Source organism: Myodes glareolus, chromosome 6 (genome assembly GCF_982192425.1).
Source record: "Myodes glareolus chromosome 6, mMyoGla1.1, whole genome shotgun sequence".
In the NCBI taxonomy this organism is placed as follows: domain Eukaryota; kingdom Metazoa; phylum Chordata; class Mammalia; order Rodentia; family Cricetidae; genus Myodes; species Myodes glareolus.
Window position 1 is genome coordinate 22848891 of NC_142031.1, and position 20623 is coordinate 22869513.

Sequence of the window (20623 nt, forward strand, 5' to 3'; positions counted from 1 at the left end):
GGAGTATGACACCTGCAGCAGAGACTGCCCTGATTTGTTTTAACTTGCTGGATTAGTTGCTTTTGGTTGCTGTAATAAAGTACCATGAGTGACTTCCATCTACAATGTCACACTGCCTCCAGCACCATGAGGAGTGACTTCGTCCATCCACAGTGACACACTGCCTCCAGCAAGACTCCACCTCCTAACAGGTCTGCAGCCCCACCCCCACCCCCGGCAACAGCACCACCAACAGGGGACCAAGTGTTCAAATATCAGAGCCAATGGGCGGCATCTCTTATACAAGCCACTATACCTGTGTCCCTAATGTTTCTATCAATGTACCTGAGAAGTGCCTCGATTAATGTCTTTCTTAGTTCAGTTACTATAAAACCTTCATGAACTTGAACATTGGAGCATAGAATTTGGAGTGGCCTGAATCCACATTTCCAGGCCATCACCAATCCTATTTAGCTCCATAACAAACTCTTTTATCCTCTTTGAGGTGAGAACTGTTTTTGAATTTTCTGATATTCCTTCTTTCCTCCTCGCTCACCTTCTTCCTTCCCAGACCCCTGCATTCATCCTCAGCCGTTCTCGCGCTCCTGATGCTCAGTTACTTCCTTTCTCTCTGTCCTTCCTCCCGTTCATTCACTCCATCTACAGCCCCATGACACAGTATCTCTGGGGACCCTCTGGACAATAGATAGAACATGTGCTTCTCACCTGGCAACCCACGTGGGAGACAAAACAGTGTGTCATATCCAATGGCACGGGGGCAGTGAGAGAGAAAGCAGGGACAGGGCACGGAGAGGCTGTCTGTGATGTAGTCCGAACCCACTCTCAGTAGGGACCTCAGCCTCTAGTGAGCTGGAGCCACAGAGGCCTTTGCATAGGGGAGGCTTCACATCTGACTCAGCGGGGATGCCCGAGGAGGCTGCTATTCCCCAGCAGTTAAACTGAGAGTTCTGGGGAAAGTGGGGCAGTCCGAATTTGGTGACATTCTGAAATCAGAGCTGTTAGGTCAAGAGATTATAGGGAGCAAGGGGAGGTGACCGGTACACCACCTAATAGATGCTCTGGATTCCCCCTCAGTCAGGGAGCAGACGTGGGTGAAGATGGGGCTTGGCCATGCTGGGCACCCAACATGTCTGTTTCAGAGCACCAAGCTGTTAAGGTTGCCTGAGCACTGGGGATGCTGGGGGGACGAATCTATGCTCCAGCGTGACCTCCCCAGGAGCGGATGGGAGAAGATAAAATCCATGTATCCAATTGACATTTGCCCCTGGAAGGGCTGCTGAGTTCCCGTCAGCTGACTAGCACATGACACTTCCAGCACAGGCCAGCGGTTCTCTTAGCAAAAGGGCTGACACACAGAACATGACGCCACGCGGACAGACACGGGTCTCTCCAAAAGCACATGGTTTATTATGGTGAGCTGTAGTGCACATTGGTTTCTTTAGTAGTTCTAAGCCGGTACAGGTTCCCCACTAAGAGTACACATGGGGAGTGACTGAGCGCGACAGCAACAGACCAGTGAGCCACTGTGATCCCTAGAAAGTTACAATAGCAATCAGGAGAGAGAGGGAAGTGTGAGGTGGCCTAGGGGTGGGATATGAGTAGAGCCCTGTGGTATCAGAGCACCCCGACTGCTCTCATGGTGGTCCCCCGACACCCTGAAGCTGAGGGGGCCATGGTGGAGGGAGGTCGTTCCCCATCTCCACCGAGGAACTGGGGCTTAGTGGTTGAGACACCCTACTACCTGCAGGTGGCACCCTTTCCTAAAAAGCTTTTCGGGCACTAAGTCCATCCTTGTTGGAGAAGGTGCTATGTTCTTAAAGGTGCTCAGGTCTGGTTCCCCTCGCCTTCACCTGGGGCGCGCTCTCCTGTCTCCCCCCCCCCCCCCGCTGGCTTCCACCTTCTTCAGGCCAAGCCTTGTGCGTCTTAGCTTCCTCCCACACCCCAATCCCTCTGCATCCTGGTGGTGGGGTGACTATGAAGCCCAGCCTGTCAGGCTGGCCCAGCTCTCTACAGACAGCCTGTGTTGGCCCTGCCCTCTTCCGGGCTTCACAAGACAGTCCCAGTTTCCGGTCATTTGCCCCCTTTTAGTGTTAGCGGTTCTTTAACCAGATGCACATGCATCTCTGTAAATGAAGTCATGCACGAAAGCCACCAGCCCAGGTGGGGCATGTGGTTTGGAAAGAAAGTGCCATTGTCAGCATGTGCTTCTGGGAGCAGCCCTGGGTGGCTCCGGGCCCAGGGGCACAGTAGTCTGGAGTAGGGTCCTTTTTTTTTTTTTTTTTCTTAATGGAGAACAGAAACACCCCATGCCTGTCTGCTGCTGACCAGGCTCCCTGAGCAGCCTGGAGTGCTGACTGCCCCTCTTAGTGCACTTTTATATCTCTATGTTCTAAAGAGATGCAGAGCTAAGAGGGGGCTCAGGACAGCTCCTGGGCCCTGCCGTCCCTGCATGCAGTGCTTGGCCCTGATGAGGGACACAGTGTCCTTATGGCCTGTAGGATGGCCAGCTTTTGACTGCCATGTATGGTCACGGCCACTGGAGAAGGCAGAGGACCTTCCCCAAGACTTAGAATAAACTCCAGAAAGGAGGGGGCCTAGGTGGACAGGTGCCCTTCCAGGACCACAGGGCCCTGGTTGGCAGCTTCCTGGAGAATCGAGGGCCCACTCTCCCGTCCCTGCAGCCAAGCAGCTCTCCCTGGTAGCAGCGCCCCTTCCCAGGGTCCTATGTGCACTAACAAGACTCCTGAGGTAACGGCAAGCCCCTCTGTGAAGATGGAAGTGCTCCAGGAGGGCAGTGAGCCCCAGTTATTGCTGGCGCTAAGTGAGGCCTGGGGCGGGCCTCTGGGCGGGCACCTGAGAGGGCAGGGGGCTTGCACTTCACTGCTCCAGGGTAGCCTCTATGAGGCCTGCTGCAGCCTGTGATGGGGTACAGACAGCTGTGGCCCTTGTCTGCAGGTGGTCACTGAGTGCCTTTGCTGCCCTGGGCAGGCAGCCAGCACCATGGCTTCATGAGAGTCTCCCCTGCCACCAGAGGTAGCTGTGCTACTGGCAAGCAACTCCCAGTGGCTCTGGACAGAGGGACAGCCCAGGCCACAGTCCTCTACCCCCTGTGTTTTCTCTGCAAGAAGAGCCAGGTAGTCTTCAGTTAGGGGACTGGCCCTCGGAAGACCAGCCCGGTGTGGGGTACCAGTTCTTCTAAAGCTGCCCAGGCTTCACCCGTCCACCCATATAGTCTCTATTTTAGAATATACCATATATATTAAACGCTTATCTTTAAAGCCACCCTCCTCAGCATGGAGTACTTAGTGACCTGAGAAAAGGTGCCTCTCTGGATACACAGACCTGCTGAGGGCAACCAAACTCCCAGCGAGGGGAAGAGTCATGTAGGGAGAATGGCCACCCTCCCTCCCCACAGCCCGACTTCCATCTGAGAAGTCGCTGACCAGGTCATAGGGTGGCTGCCCATTTTGAGGAAGTGCCTCAGAGGGGCACATGAGCCTAAGGAGCTAGCTCTGGGGACACAGGCCACCTCATCACATGCCAAAGAACAGCCAGTCAGAGAAGGCTTGGGAGAGGAGGAAAGAGACCTCTGATTATTGCAGGCTGGGACATGGAACTGCAAGAGAGTCCCTGAACCCCATGGGAGCTGGGAGAGGTGGGCAGAGGCTGAATTGTTTATTCAAAGGACATTCCAACACAGTCTCTGTGTAGAAAATATACTCCTCTTTCATAAAGTGCCTACCCTCTAAAGTGGTAGAGCCAGTGGCCAGTAGCCTTATATATAACAAATTAGCTTTTTTTTTTTTTTCAGAGTAAATTGCACTAGGGTTCCCTCCAATTTGAGATTCCTTTTTTTGAGCCAGTCAGCACTGCCCTTCCTCTGCCTGCTTCCCCCAGACCATAAGCTGGTTGCCTGGCTGGTCCATTCAGGGTGGGCACCCAGCTCCTGTCGTTGCTATCCTGTGAGAGACCCACGTATTTATTTCATGGAGGACAGAGTTGGTGACTTCTGGAAGCTCCTTGTGGAGAACGTGGTAGGCACCTTCATACATCTGCAATCAGAAGAGCCAGGGAGTTAGACCTGGTGCGTGGGATAGGCAGGGCACAGGAGTGCACAATGTCTTACGAGTTCACGTGGCAACCATTCCCAACGTGTCCCCTAGTTCATTTTCAGGCAGAACACCACCATGTTGCTTAGGCTAGCCTTAAATGTCATTCTCCCACCTCAGGCTGCTGGTGGCTGAGAAGGCAGGTATGGCTCGCCTCTGCCCTGCTCCAGCCAGCACCTTCTAATCACAATTACAACTTCATCACAGTCTGGACATTCACTGCTATTCCCAGGGCTCTCCACCTGCTGGTACAGCTTAGATCCCCAGAACCTTCCTGCCAGGAAGCTCTGTCCATCTTCACGCCCCCACCTTCCATCATTTCCCTTCATTCTCTACTCCCCCCTCCCCACATCCCAGAGCGGTGGCCCTTGACAAGGTCTCCAGGGATCTCACTTGCCCTACTCAGAGTCACTTGATGCTTGAATAACTCTGGACTTCCCAGCAGTGTCCAGAGGCAGACCAGTGGCCCTCAAACACACCGTGGCTCTGGCCTGTCCTGGACAGCTCCCTCCCTTGCCTGTGGCTCCTATAGTCCCAACAGCCTAGAAACCACTTGTTGCTTAGAAACCCCGTACCATGTGGCTGACGAGGATGTCCCTTCGGTCAGCCCTCTTTAGAAGTAAGACCTATCTACTTGCCATTTGTCTTAGGATTTCTTTCTGCTGTCTGCTGGGGTCACCTGTCTCAGAGGAGCACTGAAGCCGCCTGCTTTTACAGACCCAAACCCCAGGAGCATCCGTCAATACTGTGTAAAGCAATCAACATATCCTTTACTTCTCTGTGCTAAGAGCACTCAACATGCCTCTTCTGTTCTCAACTATTCAATGGACTACAGAACCCCAGAACTGCATTTGCCTCTAACCTACCAGTCCTCCTGCCTCTCCCTCCTCACTCCCTCAGCCTTGGGAATTGTAATTTAAATGTTTCTGGTGCAGGCTTTGGGGATTTAGTTTACACATGTCCATAAGAGCACGCCGCTCTTGGCTTTCCGAGCCTGCCTCATCTTGCTTTTCGATACATTTACCACCCTCCAGAAGCCTCCATGTGGCGCAGGCATGCGCTCTTTAGGCGGGACTGTGCTCCACCCGGCACAGGCGTCTCCCATCTGAAGGCGACACGCTTGTTTCCTCACCTCAGCTGTGAACAGTGTTTCTCATGAGCGCCTCCTCCTGTGCCAGCCTTGTTCTCACAGCTGCTCCCTGTGCCAAGACCAAGGGCCTCCCACCCCCATCCCCACTTCCCTTGCTTGCTTGGTCTGGAGTGTTCTTCCATGGTTACTCTCCCGCTAAGTTCATGGGAGGGGAGTGCTCCAGCATCCCTCTGTCCTGCCGACCCTGAGCCCTGTCCACAGCCGTTCTGAGCACCTGTTTGCTCTTTGCTCACCCACGGGAGTACAGGCTCCAGGGGAGGGGAGCCTTTGTCAGACTGTCCTCGGGATCTCCACAAAGTCAGCACTCAAGAGACAGCAGCTGCAGAAGCTGAGCGAGTGAAAAGCTAATTCTCCTGGGAGTGTGGAGCTGGGCCCCTTGAACGAGGCCAGAGCTCCACCACTGAGAAGTCCCTGACAATTTGCCAAGATACATGCCTCTGCCAGAGTGGGCCAGGCTGGGAGGGACTGCGGACTCAGGTCCAAGGACCTCGGTTCAAACACTGACTCCACCACTTTTGAAGTCACCTAACTGTCTCTGCAACACAGTGAGGATGTAGTCCAGATTCTGCGGCACCCCGCCCCACACCTGCCCAGGCCAGGAGCCCAACCATGTGGGCAAGAGGGTGGGCATGCTTCAGTTCCAGGGTTCCACATTGTCTGACTGGTACCCAGCAGGGTCTAACCTCCTCAGGTGGGGTGCCTCCTAGTTCGATGGGACAAAAGGCAAGTATATCTGGACCCCAAACCATGTGTCTTGAAAGCCACTGAGTGGTAGGTACTCTGACTGTTCTCTGTGTCAAACATGTCACATCATCAAGTTATGGCCTGTCCTCAGAGACCCCAACCATAGGGCCAACTCCTGCAGATGCCCTTGCAGACAAGACTCATCCAAGTGTCCCAGAACCTGCACTCCCTGACCCCACAGTCCCTGTGTGTCCTGAGGCCACAGTACCTGTGGACTCTGAGCAGGTACGAGGGCACTGGGGCATTGCAGGGAGCCCTGAAGCTTGGAGAAGACACTGTCTCCTGTGCCCAACTGCATGCCTTTCCCTTGCCCATACCATCATATTATTCTCTTCCTCTGTGAGGTTCACTCTTGTGAAGCGATGGGTTGGGGACCATGCGCTGTCACAAAGTTCATTTGCCTCTAACTCTGCACCGTTGCTTCCCAGACAGGCTGGGGGATCATGTCTCCTGTCCCTTACCTTGAGTGTCTTGTCCTGGCTCCGGGATGATTCCATGAGCAGGTAGGCACCTTTGCTATCGCACAGCCGGTCAGCAGAACCCTGCAGCAGCAGGAATGGCAGTGTCAGCTTGGGCATTGCACGCTCCACCCTCGAGACGGCGTTCATCAGCTGTATGCCAAAGCACACCTTCACCCCCGCGCGGCAGATGAGTGGGTCGGAGTCGTATAGGTCGACCTGAGAGGAGGAGAGTCTGTCAGTTTGTGGGCTCCAAGAGGGGGTCCTTCTGCCTGCCCAAGCGCTGTGGAGACTGGCAATGTGTTCAGCTCCTGGAGAATGGGGGTCTAAACTGGGTTCAGAACCTCTGCACTCGGACCTAAGCATGTTTCCTACAGCTCTGACTTAGCATGCATTGGGGAGCAGATTCAGAATCCCCAAAGTCTGAGATGATCAGGTACCTCATGTAGCTTGATACATATTGTCTGAGTGGAGCCCCACACACCCTTCCCTATGCTTCAGTTGTCTCCAGACGCTCAGATGAAGGCCACGGTCAGCACCATAGAAATGCTGGGCTTTGCAGGACAGATAAGAAACGGCTGTTTGGATTCTCCCATATGGAGTCCAAGGATATGGAGGGCTGTCTGTCTACAAAAAAGTCTGTAGAAATTTTCTAATACTAAGGTGGATTTTTACAAATCGGCAACATAGAGGTGACACATGCTTACAACCCCAGTCCTTGCCAAAGCAGGGGGAGCTTAAGTTCAAGGTCATATTGACCTTGTCTAAAATTTAAAAAAAAAATGTACATACACACATACAAACAAAACAAAACCAAACCACAAGAACACCATGTCATCTACTCGGGTTATTTGGCTTGAGCAACTCTGAGGTATCAGAGAGGGTTTTCTTGTTCCCATTCCCAACACTGTCTCTATACAGGGTAAAGGACATGCAGACAGAAGGGCTGGGGATCACGGGCTGGAGCAGGAAGTCCCCCTCCGATACAAGTCTCTTAGGCTCCCAAGAACATCTGGGAAGCTGTGACACCTGTTGCTTACTTTTCTCCTTGCAGGTAGACTCTGAGCAAGTTTGGGACAACCAGATGGTGGGACCAAGGTGAGGGGAACTGAATGCTACTGGGCCTGGTACGGCAGGGGTCTCAGAGCCCTGACTTAAGATCATCCACTTCTGTTGCCACCCCTCTGAAGGCCTGGCTAGAATTCCAGACCCATGGGCGAAGGGACCGGCTGTCCTGCAGTCACCCCGGCATCCTGGATTTGAGCCCCACCAAGCTGACCATTTGTGATGAGCTGCACGAGACAGATTAAACACTTCTCGCAGCTGAGCTGGCGAGAACCCCACAGAGCCAGGCCATCTGTTCAGCAGGCGAAGAGAGGACTCGAGTCTGACGGAGCAGTGCAGGGGCAGTGGGGGGAGAGCTGGCCATGGACCCAGGCCACCATAGGTCTCTTTCAGGGACTCCAGGGAGTCCTACCTGGAGGAGAGTTATGGGGCCACCGGAAGAGCCTTAGGCTTGAGGTTGGCAAAGTCTTGATGGCAACAGTAAGAGTGGCAGCTCCAGCTGTGCCACCTATCACAAGCACACCACCGTGGGCATAACCTGGTGTTGGGGGTGCCATCCAGGACCCCACCTTGTATGCAGCTCAACAGCTGCCATCTGAGCTCCTCCTACAGATGCAATGCCTCACAATGGAATCAAGGCTCTTACTACTCATGTGATACAGGCGAGGAAACTAACGTACTGAGAGGTCCAGTGGCCCACTGGCATTAGTGCCTCAACTCCTGTTTTCCTTATAGAGCCCTGGGTATTGGGCAGGGTACATAACCTCTCAGATAAAGAATATACATCTCAGCCTCCCTTGCAGTTAGATGTGGTCATGTGATCATATCCTGGCCAATAAGAAACAAGTAAAGGAACTGGTCATATGCTTTGGGTCAAGGATTTGCTTTCTTCTCTAAAGAGTGAGAGGAAGTACTAAGGCAATGGTCACCCTTAGGTGTGTAGAGCAAACAGAAAGGATGTCTTGACTCTGAGAAGGCATGGGGCAAAAGAAGGAACCAGCTCCTGCCTCCCAAACTGCTGCTTCTGAATATGTTCATGTTGCATCTATGCTAATCTCTTCCAGGATCTGGGGATGGTGGCCTTGTGGGCTCAGTCCACCTGCTGCTGTCCAAAGTCCACTATTAATATCCTTCCAGAGGTTTCATCCTGCTCCCTGGAGGGTCCCAATAGGCTAGGTCCCAAAGGAGTCTACGCCTGGGTTTAGCTGCTTCACGGCCCCAGCCACTTCCTGATCTTGGCTTTGTTTCTATTTCCTGGTCACACAGACACAATGGCACCTTCTGGGGAAGGAGCGCCAGCAGAGTCAAGGAAAGGCAGGTCCCAGACAGAACTACAAGGACATGAGGGAGGGAGATACACGTGCCATTCAGGGAAACTGAGGGGGGCTCCGAATCCTCTGGTCTGGTCACTGTGTGCTTTTTTCTCTCTCGTGGCTCTAAGAGTGGAGGTCAGGGCTTCACGCATGTCTAGAAGGAGCTGCACTGAGTCAGCTTGGCTAGCATTTTGGAAAAATTCACGGTTGTCAGGGCTAAAGATGGGATGAGCACGGGTGAAGAATGGGACAAGCACTGGCGGGGAGCCAGGGTCAACACCTGGCTGGATGCTGTCCTTCCTGTTGTGGGATGCAGGGTGGCGGACACATGAAATGTTTGCATAGCTCAGTGATTTTAATAAAAGAGCTCTCTCTCTCTCTTTCTCTCTCTGTCTCTCTGTCTGTCTGTCTGTCTGTCTCTCTCTCTCTCGTTATGTTTTTGTATCCAATGTGTTAGTGCCAAATGCATTTGGTCCAGAGATGAATCTGGGCTCAAATTCTGACTTCACTAACTGTGCTGTTGGGTGAGTGATTTGCTTTCTTTTGACCCAGGCAGGCTTCCATAACTTCCATGGTTACCAGGAGACAGAAGGGGCTATGGTCCAGAAGGTGTGAAAGTTAAGATAATAGCTTCAGGAAGCTCCACAGAAAACAAGACTCATAGTAAAGCCGCACGAAAGCATTGGATGGACCGTGCTGCGACAAACCCAAGGAATCACCTGCTTCTCCCAACCCCGCCTCTCCTCCTGTGCTGTCCCCTAGCGCCCAGCTTCAGGCCTTCAGTCCCCGATCCTGCACTCGCCAGTGAGGGGAGCATTGTTGGTGTTTTGGAGCTTTCCTAACTGTAGGGTGCCATGTGCCATATAAAGATGAGCCTCAAGACTCCCGCTGTGCGCTGCTGGGTGGTGCCTCTTCTCACCACTTCTCTTGGGTGGGTGGAGTGGCTATTTTTAATGCTCAGCACAGGTTGAAAGGCAGCAGGGAGGCAGAGACTCTGCTCTAAGGATGGGGGTGGGGGTGGGGAGAGAAATCTCCAGGCTGCCCAGCACCTCCAGTCCTATGTCCCCTGCCGGGAGACATCTTCAGTTCTCAGCTGGCCCAAAGGACACAGGAGGCAATTGGGAGCTGTGGAACCTGAGAGCAGGCCTTCACAGTTTCCTACATTCTCCATAAGACCTCAGAAATGACTTGCTGCTTTTCAAGAGAGGGGCTGGAACAATTTCTTCTTCCTTTCTTTCCCTTTGCCATTTGTGTAGGAGGATAGACAACCCGGCTGTTTGCTGCAGATGTCCATGGGAAGCCCCTCTTTTGCCACCCTCTTTGACTGGGCTCACCAGCCAGCACCAATTCAAGCTGGGCCCATTATTTGAGATGCAAGTCAAGGAGTCCCTGCCTGCCATGAAACCCCCTTCACACAGTAGTCACTACCACAGAGCAAAGGCACCCAGAGTGGACTGAAGGGGCCAGCTCAGCAAAAGGAACAAGTTCTAAAAGCTGATGTCTATTGGTCGGTGTTGGCCTTTCTGGGTCTTTTCAAACACTCAGAAAGACTAAGGGTCTAAGGGTCATACAAGCTGCCCACCCTCTCCATCCCCTGGCAGTTAAATTTGTCCCCAGAATGAGGGTTTGAGAGTCACTACAGGCTTTAGAGTAAAGCTGTATTAAAAGTTTAAGGGAAGATGAACAGCCCCCTGAATCTGAAGCCCTCAGGTTTCTTGGAATGCCCCTGCATGATTTTTTTCCCTTGAGCTGAGGATAGGAACCAGGGTTTCTTGCTCTCCACACTTGAGCAACACCAGCCTCTTACCTGTCTCTTACACAGCTGGCGGAAAGCCTGGGGACTTTCCGCTTTCCAGCATGATGACAAGGGCATTCTCTGCCCCCACACCTGAATGTGCCCCAGGGTGGAACCCGACCAGGAAGCCAGAGTCTGACTGCCCAGGAAAGCAGGCCAGGGCACAGGGGTTGCCAGAGTCCCCACCCTGGGGGGAGGGGTTTAGGGTCTTTGGGGAGCCTGTGATTCAAGCTCCTAAGGTAAAAAAGGAAACCAAGGCAGAAAAGTGGCAACCAATCTGCTTAGTTGTTAGGCTAATTCTGATTGATATCTTCTACATGTCCAGGATTGCTCCTTCAAGCCTTCAGGTTTTCAGAATCAATCTGCCAGTGGGCACTCCCAGCAGGCTCTCAGGCTAGCCCAGCAGTGGGTACTCCCAGCAGGCTCTCAGGCTAGCCCAGCAGTGGGCACTCCCAGCAGGCTCTCAGGCTAGCCCAGCACTGGGAACCCCAAGCAAGTCTTCTCACTTAAGGGGCTGTTTGCACACCTATAATGGGGTCTGTCCTTACTACCTCCATGATCCAGGCCTTCCTTTCTCTCAGTCCAGAGTCTAGATGGGGCTAGCCCTACCCATTTCCCAGACGGATCCCCCAGGTTTTACACACCAGACAACCACAGTCAGCCTGAGATGTCTAAGGGAGCAGCTCTGCCTTTGCACTTGGGTTGCTCAGATAAGGTTTGTGGCTTCTTTGCCTTTACTTGGGGACAGCTTAGATGGGGACAAAGCAAAGCAGGGGTGCTGGTCGGGGAGAGACACAGAGAGAGGACAGGATCTTACAGAGATTTTGATCCCTGATCTAACTCTGCCTGAACTCTTTAGTTCCTGTTACCAATAAATGCCCTCTTTTACTTAAATCCCTTAATTTATTCTTTATTTTTATGTGTACATAATGTGAGTGTGGGTGCTGGTGGAAGAGGGTGTCAGATCCCCTGGAGCTGGAGTTATAGGCAGCTGTGAGCTACCAGTGTGGGGTTTTGGGAATCTAACTGGGGTCCTGAGAACCCAACTGGGGTCCTCTCCAAGAGCAGGAAGCTCTCATAATCGCAGGGCCGTCCTCTGGCCCCTTGAATCTCTTTGACTTAAGTTTCTGTCACTTGCAACCAGGAGAGACCTAACCATACAGCATGTCCTCCATCCTAACCATACAGTGTGCTCTCCATCCTAACCATACAGCATGTCCTCCATCCTAACTGCACAGCGCGTCCTCCATCCTAACCATACAGTGTGCCCTCCATCCTAACCATACAGCATGTCCTCCATCCTAACCATACAGCATGTCCTCCATCCTAACCATACAGCATGTCCTCCATCCTAACCATACAGCATGTCCTCCATCCTAACCATACAGTGTGCCCTCCATCCTAACCATACAGCATGTCCTCCATCCTAAGCATACAGTGTGCCCTCCATCCTAACCATACAGTGCATCCTCCATCCTAACCATACAGTGTGCCCTCCATCCTAATCATACAGCATGTCCTCCATCCTAACCATACAGTGTGCCCTCCATCCTAACTGCATAGCGCGTCCTCCATCCTAACCATACAGTGTGCCCTCCATCCTAACCACACAGCGCATCCTCCATCCTAACCATACAGTGTGTCCTCCATCCTAACCACACAGCGCGTCCTCCATCCTAACCATACAGTGTGTCCTCTATCCAGTTCTCTGGTTGTCTGGAGTGGAGCTCAGACTCTCCACCTTCCCCTAAACCAAGACAAGGACAAAACTTCTCACTCCATTGTGTCCCCATCTTCCTAGCACCCAGAAATGGCAGCAGAGTGGTGAGGAAAGAGCTGAGGTCAGATCTCACTGGGCCCCGCCTTCACCTGCGTACTGTTCCCGACACCCCTATGTCCATTCGCACTCACTTCCGACTTGTTCCGAGACAGCACGCTGGAGTCGATGCGCCCCAAGGACATGTTTGGCAGGACAAGGTTGAGCACTTTGGCAGCAAGGACCTAAGCGGGGAGGTAAAATGAGAGTCATGAGTGCAGGCCATCCATGTTGGAGGGCTAGAGTACCACCTGGGCAAGGAACTGGCACTCCTGCTGGGTGCAGTGGCCTTGATGCTCAGGACTCAGAGATGCTGCTCGATGCAGGGCTGCTTTCTTGTGACCACCGGGTCTGTTTTCTTGCTCTGAATTCTGTGCAGATATAACCATGCATCAGATGTAATTGTGAATGGCTTTTGAGAGCCACTGACGAGGCGGTGCCCTTGGATGCACCCCTTCTCCGAGGCACCACAACAACACAGCAGAGTTAGAATCATTGCATCAGCTGTCAGTGCGCGAAGAAAGCAGGACAGCTTGGATCAAAGAGAATCGCTTGCATGTTATTTTCTACCACATGGGAAACAAACCATCACCCGCCTGAACAGGAAGTCCTGTGGCAGAGGGAAGGAGCCCCCTATCTGGTTCCCAGCTCCGTGAGCCAGGAACACAGGCTGGGCCCTCAATACTGAGCTCTGTTGGCACAGCTGCCGATGGGGACCACAGGGAAGATTAATAACATTCTGTGTGATAAAGCCTGGCGTTCTATACATGCCCAGCCAACACGATGAGCCTGACTCGGTCTCAGCCCAGCCTCCTTTGGATCTCAGATATTCCCAGTCTTGCACGTTTGCCTTCTGAGAGAGGCTGTTTAATTTCACGTCTGCAATGAGTGCAGACACTTCGGGCGAAAGAAGCTATGTCAAAAGTGAAATGCTGAAATTAGAACCATGGAAGCTGGCTAAGGGTGAGTTCTTAGGAGGTGTGGAGGGCACTTGGCATACAGGTTGGTCTCTTGATGGTGAGTGAATTGTTTGTGGCATGGGGAATCTCTGCTGGGTGATCTTTACTAGATCCTTTGAGTAGGGCTTAACTGTCATCCAGCATTTGTAAAAAAAAAAAAATTATTAGAACCTTGGGATATTGGGACAATGGAGGCTTGGCCTCCCTGTGGTCAGCAGGGCCGACTGGAAACACATCTGCCTTTTTTACTGGGCCTCCCTTTCTCTGCCTGTCTCTCTTTCCATGATAGCACCTGAGAGTTCTAGCTCTTCCTTCTGATGCCCAGAGCAGCCACTGACGTTCTCCAGATGATGCTGTAGCCAGGTCTCTCCCAGCCTTATTCAGCCAACTTGCCTCCTCTGACCAGGCAGAGTAAGACCTGCTTTGCCCATAAAGGACACTGTGCTGGAGTGTGCTCTGAACACCCTATCTTGCCTGTCCGTAGAGGGCATTGCCAACTCCTACCTCTGAGAATATCTTAGCTCAATGCACTCTGAATGAACCTTGGCATCCAGGCAAACAAAGCTCACTGGTGTTGACTGCTGCTGCTACTACTGTGTCAGGGTGCCAGAGCCCTGGGCTCCAGTGCTGGACAGTTCAGTGTAGACACAAGAGGACTCCACGGTACACCCTGTGTTGGGTGTTAATAGGTTTCACTCTGTGAAGCCATCTGGGGTGGAAGAGTTGAGTGTGTGTGTGTGTGTGTGTGTGTGTGTGTGTGTGTAAAAGATGGGTTTTATGCAGCAGCTCAGCACTTGTGCTGAAAGAAAAGGGATTAGAATCTGGAAATGCTGACAAACACTTGGAGGAAACATCTGTAAAATACAAGAAGCAGGGGCTTTTTTGGGAGCCCAAGTTCTGGAGTTGGGAGCTGTGCTTTCAAAAGTTACAAAATCTAAGGACAAAGTGAAAACAGTCAGTAAGTGCAAGGAAGCTGTGGGCTGCAGCCCCGTGGCCTTCACTGGACTCAGACTACAGCAAAGGGGTGTCCAGGGCCACAGCCTCCTTGAGCACCGAAGTCTGGTAGCAGCATTGCTATGGGGAAATCTTCACACTACCATCAGGTTTCATAGAACTGACTTCCAGACACTTTGTTGTTCTCCACGACTTCCATCCCAGCTCCCCGAATCCATGTGAGGGCTGATGGCTGGTCCCCTCTATCCCTGATATTCTCAGAGGTTGCAGCAAGGTCCCGGGCTACGGGAAGACAGGTGTGCTTATACCACTATCCCAAGCACTGTCCCCTTCTGCTTGATCCAAATGACTTTTTGCCACAGCCACAAGCCAGGGAACAGCTGGCTACCCACTGCAAAATCCTTCCTGCAGGATGGATGGATCAATTGATAGATCGCTTGACCGTCCACCGTGTCACCACAGGGAGCGTTCATGGTTGCAGTGGTTGACTGTTTATGTATGGTACAGATTAGTGCTCTTAGTCGCATTCACGGGAGACGGGAGAGAGGACCAGGAAAGAGGGACAGCCAATCAGAGGGGCGGAGACGGCCTTAGCACTGGCCTGAAACAGGAAAACCACACGGTGCCTCTTCCCTTTCAACAGCTCCATCACCAGAGCCCTCTCTTGCTGCCATGTTACCTGGTTCCATGTAGCCCTGGGCACAGAGCTGCCGGTCCTGTTCAGTATTGCTCATTGAGCAGACAGGGCAATCTGCTGCGGCCCCTCCTAAACCGAAGCAGGACGCCTCGAGGTACTGAGGCCTCCACCCAAGGCTCTCCAGCAGACAGGGACGTTCAAGATGGAGACAAGGACTGGGATGGCTGGAGCCATGTCTAGTTCCACAAGGGGCTGCGGAGAGGGGCTCTGGTGTCAGGCAATCTGCCTCCAGGGGAGAATTACAATGAAAACATCGCTTGCCTCCTCTTGCTAGCCAGCAGTCTTCTTCCTCCATTTGTGGGGAACATTTGGGCAGCTAAAGGAAGCTTCTTGGGAAAGCTGAGGGGTTGAGGGGGAGGTCACTACCTCCTGAGGTGTGTTGCTTTAAAGCAGGCTGTCCCCCCACAGAGATGAACAGTGGACTGTGGCCTCCCCTCCCTTCCCAATATAGAGGCTGTGTCCTGACAGTAATTTTCTTTCCCCAGCAGCCTAAAGCCCAGTGGGGAGATGTGGTGGGAACACACCGGGCCTGGCCTCAGCCTGTATGGGGGAGGTGATGCCATAGTGGCCGCTCCAACGCAGTCGCTCCTGCCCCCTGGAGTTACTGTGCTAGCCCTCAGGATGGGGGAGTACACCACCTAAGCACCAACTCCTAACAATGAATGTCCAGTGCTGGCTGTATAGATGAAGATGCTGGTGTCCTAGCAACAGGACTGGCTGCCCACTCACAGACATGGATGAGGGCCATAGCCTGCAGGGATGCAGCCTTTTGTCAGGGTCTGCCCCACGGGATGCCACCCAGAGAACAGAAGTGTCTCAGTATATTGGCGGCTGTGGGAGATCTGAGTACGAGCCAACCCTGGAAAGAGAATGGCGATGCCCGGGGCAGATGCCCCATTCCTGGACAAGGATGGAAGATAAAACTACGAAAGAGGGGTTCGCATGTGTGGTGATGTGACAGTATTTATTCGTTGTCAATTTGACAGCATCTAGAATCATCTATGAGACAGCCCTGGGTGTGTCTGATAGGAATTGTCTTCATTGTTATAGCCCCTGGGGGTGTCTGATAGGGACTGTCTTGGTTGTTATAATTAAGATGAAAGACCTGCCTTCTGTGGGCGGGACTTTTCTAGGATCCAGGGGCTGCTTAAAATGGAAAAGGAGCTGAGCACTAGCAAGCAAGCTTCCCTTGACGCTCTCTGCTTCTTGACTACAGATGCAGTGTAACCAGCTCCCTTGACCTCTACTGCTGTGTCTTTGCCACCATAATGGACTGTAACCTGGAGCTGAGCGCTAAATAAACCCCTTCTCCCTTAAGTTGCTTTAGTCAGGATAGTTTTGTTGTTGTTGTTGTTGTTGTTGTTTTTTTTAAAAAAAAATCACAGCAACAGGAAAAGAAACAAAAGGCAGTGATGTCTGAGGACCAGGGTCCACAGATACCCAGGCCACCCCAAGATCTTTGACCTCCGGTCATATATCTGGTCCCAGGTATGGCCCAGAAAATCCCGCCTGAATCTCCTGAAACCTCACTGACCCCAGCACACAGGCGGAGTAGAAGTCACATTCCAGTCCCTTCTGCTGGGCAGGCTGATGCTTGCCCAGTGCTGGTCACCAACTTTCTAACATGTGGAGGAAGTTCTACACAAGGCTTCTAATGGGACCCATTTCAGAGGGGAGAATGCCTTTGGACAACAACCACCACAGGGCATAGAGAGATTAGGTACATTAGCAGCTGCTTCCACCAAGAAATCAAGGCAGGCAGAGGGCTGTTCCTGAGACACAGGGCACCAAGCATCCACTGGAGGCCCTTCCCCACTGTTCGTAAGACTGCACAGCAGGGATGGGGGATGTGGGGAGGAAGGCCTCTGCAGTGGAGGGAGCTGACGGGATGAAGGACAAGAGGGCTGAGCGGCAGACAGGGGCCCATATCCGAGGAGGCAGAGAGAAAGGCGGCACCACAGCAGATCCCACAACCTGGGGAACGAGGAGTCAAGGTTGCTAGATGGCTCCTGGAAAGCAGCTGTGATCACATCCATAAGCCGTGGCTACAGAGCCAGCCCTGCTCCTGATTTCCCCAGGAGGTGGAGGGTGGGGTTGTGCTCACCCACAGGTGGAATGCATATGGTATCCAAGTGGTCGTCACTTCAGTTGCCTTTTCAATAGGGCTCTTCAGGTACTTCAAGTTGTCCTGCAGGCATGGAGACAGCCGTGGGCCCAGCTCAGGAAGAGGAGACTGTGAGCTGCCTGCCTTCCCCACAATCCCAACAGGCAAGCTGGACCCAGGTTAGTCAACTTGGGGGTAAACTCTGAGGCTGAATCTTTGAGAAACTCTCTTTAACAGCTTTTATTAGCATATGTTAGCATATAGTCATTATAAAACCTGCTGGGTTTTGTAGACATTTCATTCAGGTAGACCATGTATTTTGCCCTTATTTACCCCATTTTCTCTCCTGCTCCCAAATTCCCTTATTTATTTATTATTACTGAACTCATTTCTTTTCCTCAATAGTACCCTTTTTCACATTATGTGTGTCTGCATATATACGTGGATGTGTGGTACATACATCCCTGTGTATATGTATATATGCCTATGTGCATACACGTATGTGCATGTGTTGCATGTGTATGCATGTGCTATGTACAAGTATATGCATATATGTGAGTATGCGGATAAGTGAATATGTGTGGTTGTGTGCGTATGATGCAGGTCTTGTATATGAGCGGAAATGTGACATTTGTCTTTCTGGGTCTGGTTTATTTCATTTTACATAATGATTTCCAGGCCCATCCACTTTCCTGTGAGTGACATAATTTTGTTCTTTGGGGCCGAGTAGAACTCCGTTGTGTGAACAGACCACATTTCCTTTACCTAGTCATCTGGTGATGGGCATCCAGGCTGGTTCCGTAACTTGGCCACCGACTACTGCAGTGGCAAACCTGGGTGTGCAGATGTCTCTGTGATAAGCCAACTTGGATTCCTTTGGGTAAGCTCCAGGAGGGGTGATGTCTAGATCACATGGTTTCTTCACTTGTCAAATGGGGTCAGTAAAGGCCACCTTAAGGATTCTTGGGGTGTTTCTGAAGACTGACCCCTGCAGAGCTTGACCCTTGGTCCTTGCTTTTCAATTGAATGAGAAGCAAACAGCACCCCTAGTGGAGACTCTGGAGATGTGTGTGACCTGCAACTTTTGTGCTCTTTTTTTGTGCTCACGGGATAGCTCAGGCTAGCCTTGAACTCACTAATCTTTGTCTCCACTTTTGGAGAATTGGGATGGCAGGTATGCGCTCCCACGACTAGCTCTGTGGCTGAGCTGCGGGTCATGATGGCAGCCCCTATAAACAGAAACTCCACTCCCATGACAGGCTGCTCTCCTGATGAGCAAGGCCTGGAGCAGAGGGTGTCCTGAGTCCCTGTCACACCCTGGGGACAGCTCTGAATCAACTGCAGTGCCCATCACTGTAAACAGCAGAGACATGCATAAATGCCTTTATTGATCCAAAGGTCTTAAACGGCTCCTGCGATCATTTTTAAGCTTCTGCCTGTGAAGAACTTGCTGGGAGAAGTAATTACAGCCCCTTTGTTCTGACGTGGTTCCCGAAAGCTGTACTGCATTCAGGAGGCCACGGGATGGCACATCTGTGATCTGGTAAGGCTTCCTAGGGTCGCTTCAGGTCGTTCTGGGCAGGAATGCAGTTCTCCAGGCAATCGTGCAATAGAAATGTAAACATCCCATGTTTTTCCAGGGACTCAGAGCACACGCTGATGACTCCAGGGTGGAGAGGGGTAGTCACACCGAGAGCTTATGGTGGCTGCCCCACTGGCCCCACGCCAGGCCACTCACCTCCAGCCCCATCCCATCCCCTCTCAACTCCATACTCCTTCCAGCTCACTGGATGGAGTCCACTGCCAAAAATAGGCTTGGCGTGTTCAGATGGGAAGTAGGATCCAGTCACAGGAAGATGACCGAGGTCAGGGTTTAGTGTGAAAGGGGGCTGGATCCCTGGCTCAGTAGCAATCAAGCTGACCTTGAGGAAGACAATGGCCTCACTTCCTCTCCTGTGAATTAGGAGTCACCCCCCTGTCCCTGCAAGAGACAGGGGCTCCTGGAGATAGCCCCTTTCCATACTTTGGCTAGGGACCCTGCAGAGCCCTGCTCTGAACTCCAGGAACCTCAGGCAGGGACATGGTTCCCACTGATGACAGTCCTGGCAGCCCCAGCCCAGTCCTGCCTAAGAGTTTTGCTTTCCTTGAGGCTCCTAGAAGAAGCAGAGATTCTAGAAGACACACAAGACTGAGGCGACAGCCAGGCAGCGGCTCAAACTTGTTCTCTGCAATTTTGGTCTCTAAATTTCTGCTGCTGCCGTTTTCCCTGTGAAACCACTTCCTCAGCAGAGAGCGCTGGGCTGGGCGCTGCTGTCTTTGTCCCCAGTCTCTTCCTCAGGCTAAATATATCCCAGCTTGTCCGAACAGAGCCTCAGTGGGAAAAGCAGATGGTGGTAACTGGGCACCCTCCCAGCCCAGGGGTGAAGCTGGTCACCTTCGCACACCCACATGCATACGAAGACGGAAGACAGATGTGTTCTGGAACCAGCTGAGGTTAGGCTAGCACTGGCTGGACGATGCAGTCTGAGGACCCAGGATTTCTCTTCCTGTGTTGGGTTCCACTGTGCGGGTCCCACATTCACTCACCAGAGGCCAGTGCCCACCATCAAGCTGCATGCCAGTGCCATTAAGTGAGCTCAGGATCCATTTGGCTCTGGGGCTATTCACAGGACAGGTGGGTTCCACTCCCCCTCCGTCCCCACCCTTCAACTCTGAGTCCTCACCTCCTCCACCCCTCAGAATCCCCTTCCTGTGAACCCCACCTCCATTTCATTTCCCAGAGCACAGTCCATCTGTGAGGCTCACGGGAGCAAAGAACTAGAAATGGGGGGGGGCGATGTTTGCTTTTCGGGGAGCTCTGAGCCAGGATCTGTTCCTGTGCAAGACCCGTTCAGATTTTGATGAAGAAAGACCACCAAGACATATAATAAAAATGACAAAACCAAACCAAACCCCTCAAAGAACAAGCAGACCAACCAAAGGAACATGTAATAATATTCCCCAAGATATGTGGAACAAGCCCCCATCTGCAGCCAGAACAAACGACGCATGTGCACACCAACTGTATCTCCTAAGTGAGCTCTGTCAGCATGACTGCTGCTCGCTCCCTGAGGCAGGCTTTTCCTCCGTACCTTTTCCCATCTTTTAGTATTTGAACTCTGAATTATTCTTCAATATTTAAAATTACACTGAGGAAAAAAAATGTGGTAAACCCCTCTCAGGGAGCCTGTCTGAGGAGAAGACTGTGTGTGGAGAGCAGCCGAATGACCCAAGAAGGTGAACCGGAAATCACACTTTGTGCCAGTCCAAGACAACACTGGCTGAAGCCTGGAGGCAGCAAAAGACATGGGTGGGGTTGGCCCTTGACAGGCCAGGGGAAATCTAATTTGTCTTGGTAAATCAGAGGAGACCTGTGTCCCCCTAGAGACCCCGGCTCCTGATTTGACAAGGTGATCTATT

At 52.2% G+C, this 20623-nt stretch overlaps 1 protein-coding gene across 7 annotated transcripts in view; it reads right to left on the reverse strand.

The window, feature by feature from the left end:
- Positions 1-1384: 1384 nt before the first annotated feature.
- Mgll (monoglyceride lipase) overlaps positions 1385-20623 on the reverse strand; it is a 165114-nt gene continuing 145875 nt past the window's right edge. For 6 of the 7 annotated variants that reach the window (XM_085690594.2, XM_048416524.3, XM_048416523.3 and 3 more), the window contains 4 exons: positions 17165-17248; positions 12546-12635; positions 6465-6680; positions 1385-4052 (listed from right to left, as the gene is read on the reverse strand). In XM_085690594.2, coding sequence (XP_085546720.1) covers positions 3927-4052; positions 6465-6680; positions 12546-12635; positions 17165-17248 — 516 coding nt within the window. In that variant the 3' untranslated portion in view covers positions 1385-3926. The remainder of the gene's footprint in view (positions 4053-6464; positions 6681-12545; positions 12636-17164; positions 17249-20623) is intronic. The other variant, XM_048416525.3, reaches the window with a different exon arrangement.